Source organism: Triticum aestivum, chromosome 4D (assembly GCF_018294505.1).
Source record: "Triticum aestivum cultivar Chinese Spring chromosome 4D, IWGSC CS RefSeq v2.1, whole genome shotgun sequence".
Lineage (NCBI taxonomy): Eukaryota > Viridiplantae > Streptophyta > Magnoliopsida > Poales > Poaceae > Triticum > Triticum aestivum.
The window spans coordinates 468,852,816-468,865,877 of record NC_057805.1 but is presented as its reverse complement, the minus strand read 5'-3'; the positions used below and the strand labels follow the sequence as shown (position 1 = coordinate 468,865,877).

The following is a 13,062-nucleotide window of genomic DNA, read 5'->3' as shown; positions in this document are numbered from 1 at the left end:
ACTTGAGAAGATCAAAGATCATAACTCTAAAATTCTTGAAAACACCAAATATATATATATATGAAGAAATAAGCATCATACTCAGAAGGGAGATCACAGGCAGCAACTGATGGCAAACATACATGGAATTCAACTGGTCAGCATTTCTAACAGAGCCAGCCCAGCCTCGTTAACAGCTAGCAAATCAGGACATGATAGCATAGCTACCAATCATGATTCAGCCTGACAACTAATGTGAGATTAATTTTGCAGAAATCAATGGAATGAACAGAGCATAACAATCAGGATAATCCATTTCCCACGATTGCAGTTCCGCGGATATATAAATGACAGACACAGATGTCTAGAGTTTGTAAACAAATAAATTGAAGCATTAATCGTTGCATCAGGATAAGAGACTCAACAACTGGTATCCATTCCAGATATATAAGCTAATATGCTCATAGCACTGTGAAGGTTAAAACAATTGAGCCATGTAATACATTCCATAGCTGTTAAAAACTTCAAATATTGTCAACAAAGCAATGATTCAGATGAAGAAAAAATGATCATGACTTTGGCTGCTGCACTAGTAAGGCCAGCAAGCCTCCCTGTGTGCAACGACAACAAAGCCTTTCACTCCCAAACAAGTTAAGGTAGACTACTCGTTTCAAAAAAAAAAAAAAAAAGTTAAGGTAGACTAGAGTTGATACCCACAAGATATCGAAACCAAGTCATGGTTCTGGCACGTGGATAGCTAACTTCCACGCGCCCTTGTGATATTCGAGTCCTTCAAATCTCTCTTTACGGACTCCTCCCATGTCAACTTTGGTCTACCCCGGCCTCTCTTTGACAGTATCAGCATGCCTTAACCGTCCACTATGCGCAAACTCCTTGTGTGCAATGCCTAATAAATTTATTTAACTTGAAAAAGGTCTAAAGATTCACAACACTACGCAACTGCTGGCAACATATATGGAGATCAACTAGTCAGCATTTCATCCAACAGGGCCATCATCAAATCTAAATAAGTGAGCATCATTCTCAAATAATGCTCAAATATAGATCTAAGTCAGCAACCTCAGGGAAATGCATACGGAATTCAACAGCAACTTCAGAGAAACACATATGGATTTCAATAGTGTAAGTATTTCATCCAAAAGGACAAACTCAGCCTCATTTACGCCTACCAAATCAGGACACGGTAGGTTAGCTAGCAACCCTGATTCATCTCGACAAAAGATATGTGCAGAGGTCAATTTTTCAAAGAATCGATGGAATGAACCGAGCATAACAACCAGGATAAGCCCATTTCACTCAGATTCTCCACTCCTCCGCTGCGGATATATAAACGACAGCCATAGATGTCTGAAATCTCTAAGCAGCAAAATAAACTGAAGCAGGACACACCGCATCAGGATAAGGGGCACGGCAATCCGCTACTACATGATGGTGGAGGAGAGCTTGAGGCACTCGCTCTGGCAGCGCTTGAGGCAGACGTCGTTCCAGTTGGGCACCTGGTGCTGGTTGACGCAGACGGTGCGCGCGCAGGCGTCGGCGCAGGCGTCGAGCTCGGAGACGCCGCAGACGGTGACGCAGGTGTCCGGGATGGGGTCCTTGGAGAAGGCGCCCACCTTCTTGAGCATCCGCTTGGAGGTGCAGACGCGCTCGCAGACGAAGACCTCGTCGGAGCTCTTCTCGCGCCCCCGCGCCGCCTTGAGGCGCTGCTCCTCGTCGCGCCGCCGCTTCACGCGGATGGCCTGGCCGGCCACGATCGCCGGGACGGCCGCGGCCAGCAGCGGCCACCACGCGTCCACCATCCTAGCCGCGGACCTGGGGTGGGATGGATGGATGGAGTTACCTTGCTGCGTCGTTAGCTTCGATCTGCAGCCGCCGCCGCCACCCACGGGAGAGGAAGGAAATGGAATGGTGGTTCCCAAACTGGAGAGAGATGATGGTCGGGGTCGGGCTTGGGCTGAATCAGGGCCGAAAACTAGAAATATCTTCTAAGCTGAAACCCCTATCCGGCCCGAAAATTGGAAATGTCTTATGCTGAAACCCGTGTAAAGGCATCTTCAACTCCGTGCTCAAGAATCTACGGGTCATTGTTAATCTTTTAAAAACTTTCCTCATAATGAACAGTAAGTGTATAGTGTTTTAGGTTGTTTTCCTCAAAAATTGTTGGGTCCGACCTCACAGATAACACATAAAAACGTCACTGCACTCAGACACATCAAATATCCGCGGACAGCAGATAGAGGGCTGCCCTCCAACCCCGTGCAATAAATGTCCATCCCTTGTCCTATTGAGGGAGAAAAGAGAAAGGATGTAGAGGGGAAAAAAGTGGGTTTGTGGTGGGATCCAAGGCTTGTCCGTCGTGTGCCCGAACTTCCTCAAACCTCCCCATATTTGCCTCCGGTTTGTGGGATTTCAGACAACCGAACTACTCCACAAATATTTGATGTACCTATTGGATGAAAAAAGTGTTCGAACCATGCAGTCCAGACATTTAGGGGCGCATTGAGGTACCCTGTTGGAGATGCCCTAACCCCATAGTTAACGCCAACACTATATTTGCAAGGGAGCGTTTATAACTCGCTTTTTTTTATCTTCATTCTAAAAACTTGTTTATTTTTCTTGTTTTGAGATATATATATAACTCCGCTTATTCCTATGCATGGACATGTTGGCTCTCTTCTCGCACGTTGTTGATGAGGATGTCTCGGTGGATCCCTCAACTGACTAGGGTTGCGGAAGCTCACCGAGCCAGGTTGCGCCGCGCCTCGCCGTCAACGTTGTTGTCCTCTTCCAGGACTCTGGACTGCGGGATTCTCACTCGATGTATCGACAAAAGCAACTCGGTGAGCACCTCACAGCTTCACCATATGCGGTCTTTCGGAGGTGTGGAGGCCCCCTTTGCTACCTTCCTCTAGGACAACAAGGCACCCTCCCAAGTGTGATTCTTCTAATGGCTCCTGATCCATTGCCGCATCCAATCAGGGATGTCCTGCTCCGAAAGCACATCATCGAAGTGGGTGCATGTACATGCCCGATCTACCCTACTAAGAGCGAGACGACTGATCACCTTATGTTTGGATACTTCTTCGGCCAGCGCTTCTGGCTCTTTGTTGGTTGTGATCACCCCCTGAATTGTGTGTCATATTGTCCGTATGGAATCTTTGGAAGCATGGTAACAATGTTGTCTTCAATGGCATGGCTTCCTCCATGTCGCTTCTTTGAATGGCCTGCTGAATGGTCTGCTGGGACGAGGCACACTAGGCTTCCTTGGCGGCTCAGCGGTGATCTTGTGTTTCTCGTATCACCCCTTTAACATCTTGTAAAAAAAACCTCATGTATCTACACCACTACCTCTGCCCCCACCCCCACCCTCCACCCCAGTGTAATTTCAGTTCCGTTAGCTTTCGCGTTTGGGCCTCTTATGAAATTTTGGGTGCGGAACCTCTCAACCCCCCCCCCCCCACCCACACACACGCGCGCGCGCTAAAATTCAAAAAAATCAGCTTATTGCGATCTGTCAAAAAATGACTCGCTTATTGCAAGTTGTAAATCGTGCTTGCATACAGTCGTATTGCACATGAACCGCCCAGCTACCTAGTGTGACGATTGTGGTAGCACTATGGATCGAACGGTCTGCTGTTGATTGAGAAATAGTTATCTGTTTCTTTCTTTTCTTTGCTTTTTGTATTTTATACTCATATTCTTCTACGTAACAAATAATAATATCTTTTGGAGATAAATAAGAATGTATTTTGGAGATATATCTACACCTTTTTAAGGGATCATGTAATTTAATAATATTTGCACATTTTTTGAAAATATATTCATGTATTTTAAATTCGGTGTATGCATTTTTCAAAAATATATTCACTAAAAATAGCATTCCCGCATTTTAGAAAAAAGGTTCATCTAACTAAAAGAGGTATTCACATATATAAAACAATTTTCATGTCATTTTAAAAAGTGATAACACGTTCTAAAAAGAATCTTCACATATTTTGGAAATGTTCATGTACTTATAAAAACTGATCATGCATGTTTCAAAAAGAATCTTGTAATTTAAAGTTACCACTCATTTAAAAAATGTTCGGGCATTTTAAAAAAATCAAGCACTTTAGACTAAGTTCATGCACTTTTTGAATAGCATTCACACATTTTAGAAAATCATGTATTTTTAAAAAAATGATCATTTGGTATTTTTTAAAAACAAGCATCTTATATTAGATGTGTTCATATCAGGTATTTTTTTTAAATCAGCGTGCATAAAATAGTTTGCCTTGTATTTTAAGAAAATTCCATTGTGTATAAGACATGTTTCTCATGTATTAGAAACTATTAATTGTTTATTTTAAAATGTTTACGATGTACTAAAATTGTTCATTTCTAATTTAAAAATGTTCATGTAATTAAACCAAGTGCTCATACATTCGTAAATAGCATTCAGGCAATAAACAAATCACCCATTATGAAAAATATCCATAAAAGGTGTCCATATATTCCAAAAATAATAATTTTAAAGTTTTAGAAAATGTTCAAACCTTTTAAAACATTGTTTAATTTTAAAAAGGGTTCACATATTTTCAAAATAATACATGTATTTATAAAAATACTTAAACTTATTTTGAAAACGGAACTGAAATATGAAGTTAAAATAAGAAAAATGAAATATAAAAAATAAGAGAATACAAAGAAATGGAAAATGCATTTTAAATAAGTTGAATTTATTTTTATTTTGAAAAGAAAAAGGGAAGAAATAAAATAAAAATAGAAACAGAAACAGAAAAATGAAAATGAAAACCAAAAAGGAAAAAATGAGAAAGAGAAGAGTAACTATTAACATAATTACTCTAATATAGATGCCTCTTTGTGGTATTTGAATATTCTTCAAGAATTCTTGTGCATTTGTTGTTATTATTTCTGTAAACATGGTAGTTAAATATTCCCACTGTTTTACATAAGGTAAGTATTGTATAATAGTTTGGTTTTCCGTGAATTTTTTCATTCCTCTTTATAAATAGCCTAATATGGGTTCACAATCAATAACATCCTCTCCATCGAGAGTAACGATCAGTCAAAGAGCACAATGCATTGATGGGTGTCCGATTCGTGAAACTCGGTGTTATGTTGACTCATTCTTAAGGGCCTCTTTGGCTCTAAGGATTTTGGTTAGTTTTTGAGGATTTATATCCTTGGAAAGTTTTCCTATGCTGATTGTTTGAATCTTGTAGGGATTTTTCCTAAGGATTCTTTTGTACTATACTTCACAAAAAGATTTGCATCCATCATACTTCTAGGTAAGAATCATTTGATTTTCTAGTGAAGCAATCAAAACAAACCAAATCATGTACTCCCAAACCTACATGGGTTTTTTCTATTCCTGCGCTTTGAAAATCATGTGAATCAAGATCCCCTAAGAAAATGAAACATTAAATCCTTCTGTCTAACAAAAAAAATGAAATTCCCGATGCAAACCAAATATATCGACCAAACCTCTCAACGAGAGAGCAAAACAAATATCAAACACTGACCAGAACAAAGCTATGGATAGACGAGGATTCGCGGCATCCGGCCATCCGGGTAAGCAACCATAACATGATGATGTAGTAATGCTCCTGAATTTCATAAATTAAAAAAAAACCATACTGTTTGGGCGTCAGAGACTATATACAACAGATCAGCTACTTCATCAGCTAACCAAAAGAGAGCAACTATTTACAGCTCGTCTGCAACATGTACAACGTATTTCTGTGTCTAATTGCGCAGGCTTCATAAAATACAGCACCCCGCCCAGATCTCCTACAAAAAGGACAAGAATCCCTTGGGAAAACGTAAGCCTCCATACCGCCGATGGAAATTATGTGCACTATCCGCATGCAAGCGATGTACTGTACTGTACTTCAGCTCGACCGGCATCAAGGAAAACAAGGGCTAGGCTTCTGCTCTTTTGCCCCGTGATTTCAGGCTTTTCTCCAAAAATGCCAGAGTCTCGGCGTATGAAGGGTCATTCTTGTTCACCGGTTTACACGAGTTTATATGGTCAGTGTTCTGTAGAACCTGCAAAGATACATAAGATTAATCATCACTTGCAAGTTGCATTAAGTGGCACAACCTTTTCTTTCAATTGAATAGACTCTTCTTCTAGTCTGGAGGAAATTACAGGAACATACTACAAGATAAACATAAGATAACAGGCGGGTCAGATGTTATAAACGTTGCTCTGACAATGAACTCTAAAGTCACCAGTTACAAAGGGATAACTACATATAATTGCACATAAATCACTGTTGTTATATCAATGTTGTTTAGCACCGCAATCAGGATATTCGAAACTAGCATCTACTTGGGCACATTTATATACCATTACCATCATTATTCATGCTACGACTGGACAGCCCGATATGTTTCAGTCAAGTCCCTCATAATGCAAGCAAGCATAACATATCCGTAAACGATGATTTGAATGACATAATCCAACTGATAGAATACTTACGACAAGCTCCCCGTATCCTGGGTATGCAGATTCGATCGGGACTATCTCCGCTCGGAATGCCCAACCACCATAACCTTCCACAATTGGTGTGACTTCGCTCTGTTAAGAAGCCAGTTAGCATACATAACATTTGTACAGAAGAGTTAACAAAAGACAACTTGGTGTTGTGGCAGTGAAAGCATGCTGTACTAGTCTATGAGAACATTTCATTACCTCACTAAAACTAAGAACATCGAGAAGTCCTTTGCTGTAGCGCTGCCGCACAAAATCATTTAACTCGACAAGTCTTGGAGACCCACTTCTTAATTCGCCAATCTACAGGAACAACATGTGTCACAAAATATACACACATGAAATACATCAATTATGTGTCATATAAAGAACGTACTGAAGGAGCTGGACGAAACACATAACCCATACGCCATGGCATGTCTGCAAGTTTACTGCCAAAATGCGGACAGCTATAAAAGACCTATCATACAAATAGAGTTAGAACTCATACAATCATAAGAATGGACAACCAAAAACATACTAGTTCCATCAAACAAAAAAATCAGACACATACTAGTCCAATTGTATTATTCAGGAACTTGTCGTAATTGTTCAGTTTCGCTTGATGCAATATCTGCTTAACCACCAGTCCACCCATGCTGCAAGTATGAAAATGGGAGAGGAAATATTAGTTCTTTGATTCTTTCAGCTGTTAGATTTTTCAGCCCATGTGTAAGCAGCATTATAAACCAAGCAGCCATCATTACCTATGAGTCACAAACACAACAGGTCGGCTACCGATCCCAGCAGCCACCAGCTTCCTCAGCAGCATAGAGCTCACCTCCTATACAACAAATGTGATCTCAATAAATGCAAATTAAGCAAGAAAAAAAGAGCAAACCCTCACCTAAAAACATCGAAATATCTCAAACCATGTATTAACCTAAAATAATATAAACTTTTGTACTGTATAGCAATGGTGAAAAGGTCTCAGAAAAACATAAAGTGTCATAAAATGCTCTATCTGTACAGAAAATAAAAATTGTATGAAACACAAAGGTGTCTTTTTCTATGCGCACTACTAAGTCAGAAAATTTTGTATTCTGACTAACAGGTTTGTCCAGGCCTAATCAGAGATAAAGGGAGGTAGGAGTATGTGCATCAACATGCACAACTCTCCAGAACACTAACCTGAAGGGACAGGCTGGCTCCAGTCCATTGTGTCAAATTTGTCTGCATAAACCATTTGAAACCAATAAGGATCTTGGAACATTTAAATCGTTCGAATGGCATCAGCAGATGAGCTTGATTTTTTTTAAATAAAATAATTATTAGCTTCTAAAGGAGCGATACAAGCCTCTCCCAACTTAAGAGACAGTCAGAAATTAGAGAACAAACCTTGTATTTGACCGTGAAGAAACGAGCTTGAGGAAAATCTGATGAAAGCCATTGTCTTGGCCAACAAGTACCTTCTTTTCCAGCATCTTCATCTATACTTTCCACCAGACCAGCTTTAGTAGTTGATGACTTGTCATCAGCTATCCGCCATGAGTTGAATGGGCCACCCCGAAGGCCATGGACAAACACGACATCAACTTCAGGGGAGACACGTCTTGATGCAGCACCTGAACCTTCTACGCTTCTAGTTTTAGAGCCACTATGTTCAATGCATCCATCATCCTTACAAGTATCTCTTGAAGTCCCACAGCCGCTGTTGCCCAAATGAACCTCAAGAGGTAATTCTGGATTCAGCAAGAACAGCGCATCTCCAAACTGAGGACACTTTCTTTTATACTCACATTCTGAGTCAGGATATTCACCAGAAACACTTCTTGTATTTTGACTCTCAGAGCAGAATACATTTAACAGAGTTAGTCTGCAGTAACTTTTTAACTTTATATCATTGCAAGGAATTCGTCCAGTTGCGCATTCCTCAAGCCACTTGCACCATACATCATCAGAAACAATTTCCTTCTTTGAGTTGGGTAGAAGGGAGAGAATGGTAAGCAGCCGCCCGGCATGCCTTCGAATATGTGCTGCTGGAGGAACACGTACACTACGGGGATCAGTGGTAGCAGCAGTAGAAGAATCATCGGAAGCAGACACATTCTTGTCTTGCACTTCTCGTATTCTTGATGCATCATATGCTTCAATTGCAGCAAGTTTCTCATAATCGTCACCGACGAGGATGTGTTTCAATAACGAAACAACTCCTAAATCAGCTATTCTCTTTTGGCACGTGACATCCTCAGAACAAAGCTCCGCTAGTGCTTTTATTCCCTTAAGCGTAGCTAAGGCTGAGTCAACAGCATCAAACTTGGGTGGGCTCTTTTTGTTCAAGTTCTTTACAGCTGTAGCAAATGGTTCAAGAGAAAGAAAATCGTAAAGTGGTACTTTGTCACCAGACTCAGAACCATAGTCCGACTGAATGCTTGCTAATTTGACAACAGCTGTAGCTAACTGATTCAAGACCTGTGTGGCAGTGTAAGCATTATGGTAATCAACTTGATTCTGCAAAAAAAAATGTATTAGGACAGTGGGAGGGAGAATAAGATTTGAAAGAAAATGCTGCATCAGGACGATAGCAACTTATCCACTTGCACATCCCTCAAATCATTAAAATCAAAATTAAGTTATACAGAGGTAAAATACAAGTGCAAGACTGAACATGCTGGTTGAACAGAACAAAATAAGAAATGTTGCTGCAATCAAATGTCTATATTTCAAACAAGGGATTTCAAAGGCTGCCAATCAAAACATATACGATGTAACTTCTCCATGAAACAAACAAGGATAACCCCATGTGGCTACCCTAAACAGCTTCTCTTGTGAGAAGCATTCTATAGTGTCTTTCAAAGTATATTAGCAAAATTCACATACAGAAATTGTTTAGAACATTTGTTGCTCTATGCCCAATACTTACGAGTTATGACAAATCTAACTTAAATCTGAACAAATGGCATACCGTATTATGCAAGGTTGACATTGACATTCCAGTAACAATTTGAACATTTTGTGTAATTCATTTATATGCAGCTCATTTATCCAGCCCTACTACCTAACAATTTTATGCTGTGATGTTAATAAATCTGCAAAGGGAACACACACTAAAGTACATTTTGCGGTAAAAATTGCACAGATTATAACCTTCACTCGTTCTGGTTCAGGCGGGGTGGCTCCTTTCAAACTTTGTGTCTTGTTGTCTCCAAGAATTTCAGAAAGCACGAGAGCTAACCATCCCTGAGAAATCGGTACGGAGGATGGTCCGTAATCCTCAAGTATAGATGAAAGGATTTTTACAGATGTATGATGTGTTGTGCCTGATACAGATTTGTCAAAGAGCCAACGAAGGAGAATGCCAGACCATCTTTGAGCTTCTTCAAGTGACAAAGGAACTTCACCAGAATAGAGCGAACTCAGGGCAACCACTAATGACTCCTTCATACCACTCTGACTATTTTCCTTTTCTATTTTTTTTGCAACACTACGAAGAAGATGAAGACCCTTCTGCCTTATCACAAACTTCGACTCATTGCATCGTATCATGGATAACAGGAAAGTTGACAGTGACATTTGGGCCAACGACATGTCGCCATTCTCAGTAGCCTGAGAAGCTGTTAAAAGAAGACTTGAGGACCAATCAGGGACAGAAGGAGCCAAAGTCAAGTTCTGGTCTTCCAAAAGAGCCCGGGCCACCAAGGCTCCATGCCACTTCACAGTTCTTTCAGGAGCTTTCAGTGCAGTTGTCACAGCATGCCCGTCGCTATCAAGTTCTTGAATACGAGTGCGGTTCAGATCCGATGCTATAGCCCAATTAGCAAGAGCCCAGGTAGCAAAGGGTACAGCTACATGCTCCCTCTGTAAATCATCCCATAGGCCTGGAGTAGCATGGGAACTTAGTCTCTCGATGTCTACATAATCAACAGTAGGCTCTTGGTTTACCAGTCCACTACTATTCTGGGCAACTTCCATTCTACTATTTTGTGCAACTTCCAGAACATCATCACCTGAGTTGCCAATCTTTAGTGAGTTATTTTCTCTAGAGAATCCCAATATAGTGGTCCCCCCAAGTACCTTAATCCCTATCCCTTTTAATCCCCTGTCACCATCATCACTGCTATCATCCTCATGGTCATCAAAATGCATCCCCCCTTCCTCAATGACTTCGATAGCTGCTGCAATATCTCTTATATCAGCATCTGCAGGCAACAAAGGCCGAAAGGCCGAATAATCTGCATTATCACAGTTGGATGTGATTATATCCATGAGTGCAGCGACAAGCATGCTCCTTCCTTTAGAGTGATCTGATACATCGAACGAAGAGTGTCTGGAGTTCTGTCTCGACAAGAGAACGATAGATTAGGAAAAAATAACTTAATAAAAAACTATAGACTGCTTCATTCCATACATAAAAATGTTTGTCAAGACATGATAAGCTATTGGAAAAGAAGATGAAATAAGCTGAACAAAAATCAAACAAAAAAATTCCATACAGAGAGTGGAGAAAGGAAAAGGATCACAATGGCATGAATTAAAATATAAATACTATAACATGATGGTCCATGAAAATGGCAAGGTCGTACAGCTAATTTGCAGTTTCAGAACTCATACCAAATGTAGATTTATTACCCTAACACTGCAGTAACATATATTACAAAGATCAGGCAACCAGAGATTCACATGGAATCAACATCCTAAACTTGCAACATCTGAATCCTGCAATGTAGCACATGACGACCCGATTCCTAGTTATATAGACCATGCTACATTGAGTCAAAAAGAACTTCTAACAGAAACTGCTGCATTATCAATTGATGGTCAAAATGTACAATGGGAAGTTTTTGTATATCCAAAATATGAGCAACCAAGCTACACTGAATTAAGAATTCTCAAAAACTATGAATTCTGCAATATCAATTTATACCCTAACCTTCCACAATATGATCAACCAAGCTACACTGAATTAAGAATTCTCAAAAACTATGAATTCTGCAATATCAATTTATGGTCAAGGTCCATAAGAGAAACTGCATCGCAGAATTATACTGAATGCATGCTTCTATCAAACCACATTTGAGCAATCAGGCAAAGCAAACAATCCAAAACTAACACCAGTTATCACCTTCTTGCCGCGCTTGGGCTGGTAGGAGAAGATAAACTGAAGGAGGGAGGGCACCGCTCGTGGCCGGCCGAGCACAGCAGGCGCAACCCACGGGTCGGCCAGCAGGTTCGCGAGCGCCCGCGCCGCCTCCGCCTGCGTGGCGCCCCGCACGATGCTGTCGAGCAGCCAGTCAACCACGGCGCCGCCGCCCGCGGACACGATGGCCGCACGCCGAGCGGCGCTGGCAGCGGTGATGTCGGCTAGCAGCGCGGCGACCCGCATCTCGAACCCGGACCGCACCTCGTGGTTGGCGGACGACAGGACGGACATGAGCGACTTGCAGAGCACCCCGCCCGCCGTCCACGTGTGCCGCATCTGCTCCGCCACGCGCGCGGCGGACGCCCTGGTCCTCGCTAGGGTCTCCTCGATGTTGTCGGTGGTGGCGTAGAGCGTCCCGGCGGCGGTGGCGACGGAGAGCGCGGAGATGGCGAGCAGCGGGGAGATGCGGCGGGGGCCGCGGAGGGGCGCGAGATGGTGCCGCGGCGGGGGAGGCGCCGCGACGGGGAGGGTCGACGAGGTGGAAGGCGGAGAAGGGGAGGCGGGCGGGGCGGGGCCGGACGAGAGGAGGCGGCGGGGCCGGAGGCCGGGGTGGCGGCGAGCATAGCGGAGGGAGGCGGCGAGGAGGCGCCGCAGCGGCAGCATCGCCGGGCCGGAGAAGCTACGCGGGCGGCGTCTCCTCGGGAGGGGCCAGATTTGGGGGCGGCTCGCTCGGTTTGCTTGGGGAAGACGGCGAGGCGGATTGGGAGGGGGAGCACGCGGGAATATCCGCCGGAGTGGAGAGCGGACGAGTCGGTGGCGCCGGGATGAGATCGACGGGCGTCGCCGCGTCACGGGTGGAAAGCGAGTTGTGGTGGGCTACCGGTTCCGTGATGGGCTGGCTATGTTTGGCTCGGTTCCGTAGAGCCACGACCCGTCTCCTATGCTCGCACGTTTTCCTTCTCCCCGTCCGTGCACGATGAGCACATGTCATAACGTAACTTCTTATAGCATTTTTTTTCTACGAGAAAAACTTCAATCTACTGTATATTCATTAAACATGTACAGTACTGTTGAAGTACCATGAACTATATCCAGATCTATAGCCTCCTAGTGACGACCATAAGCACTAAAGCGAGCGAAAAAGCACGCTGTCGTCATCGCCCGCAAACTTTGCTGTAGCAGACAGCCGAAAAGCCGTCGTGCTAAGACCATAAAGACTCAGCGCATCAGAAAAGCCGAATTTTCAGCTCATTTGGAGTTGTGCATAATAGGTACTCCCTTCGTCCCATAATGTAAGACGTTTTTTCTGACACTACACTAGAGTCAAAAAACGTCTTACATTATGGGACAAAGGGAGTATATCTGATATAGCTTTTTCAGATCCAGAATTCCAACTGCCGGCAATCTTCCTCTTAGTGTAAATCTTGTAAATTAAGAGAGAAAA

General features: G+C 42.7%; 2 protein-coding genes across 2 annotated transcripts; both read right to left on the bottom strand.

Annotated features, from left to right (window-relative positions):
• Positions 1–1,188: 1,188 nt before the first annotated feature.
• On the bottom strand, positions 1,189–1,953 carry LOC123100360 (uncharacterized protein At5g64816). Its single transcript, XM_044522294.1, has one exon. It carries the CDS (start codon positions 1,797–1,799, stop codon positions 1,422–1,424), a length of 378 nt encoding a protein of 125 aa, XP_044378229.1. The 5' UTR covers positions 1,800–1,953; the 3' UTR covers positions 1,189–1,421.
• A 3,643-nt stretch (positions 1,954–5,596) lies between these two features.
• Positions 5,597–12,508, bottom strand: LOC123098703 (uncharacterized). Its single transcript, XM_044520765.1, has 10 exons — positions 11,601–12,508; positions 9,626–10,813; positions 7,877–8,989; positions 7,670–7,711; positions 7,246–7,322; positions 7,053–7,137; positions 6,876–6,959; positions 6,701–6,802; positions 6,488–6,586; positions 5,597–6,051 (listed from the first exon to the last, which is right to left on the bottom strand). Exons 1-10 carry the CDS (start codon positions 12,279–12,281, stop codon positions 5,926–5,928), a joined length of 3,597 nt encoding a protein of 1,198 aa, XP_044376700.1. The 5' UTR covers positions 12,282–12,508; the 3' UTR covers positions 5,597–5,925.
• Between the last annotated feature and the right edge of the window lie 554 nt (positions 12,509–13,062).

What these genes read in the sequence shown, in the direction of transcription:
- LOC123098703 (XM_044520765.1), bottom strand. Translation starts at nt 12,281, where the DNA reads ATGCTGCCGCTGCGGCGCCTCCTCGCCGCCTCCCTCCGCTATGCTCGC. An exon ending in TCTTCACGGTCAAATACAAG is followed by an intron (nt 7,712 to 7,876) that starts GTTTGTTCTCTA and finishes TGGTTTATGCAG; the next exon opens with ACAAATTTGACACAATGGAC. An exon ending in TGAATAATACAATTGGACTA is followed by an intron (nt 6,960 to 7,052) that starts GTATGTGTCTGA and finishes TTTGTATGATAG; the next exon opens with GTCTTTTATAGCTGTCCGCA.
- LOC123100360 (XM_044522294.1), bottom strand. Translation starts at nt 1,799, where the DNA reads ATGGTGGACGCGTGGTGGCCGCTGCTGGCCGCGGCCGTCCCGGCGATC.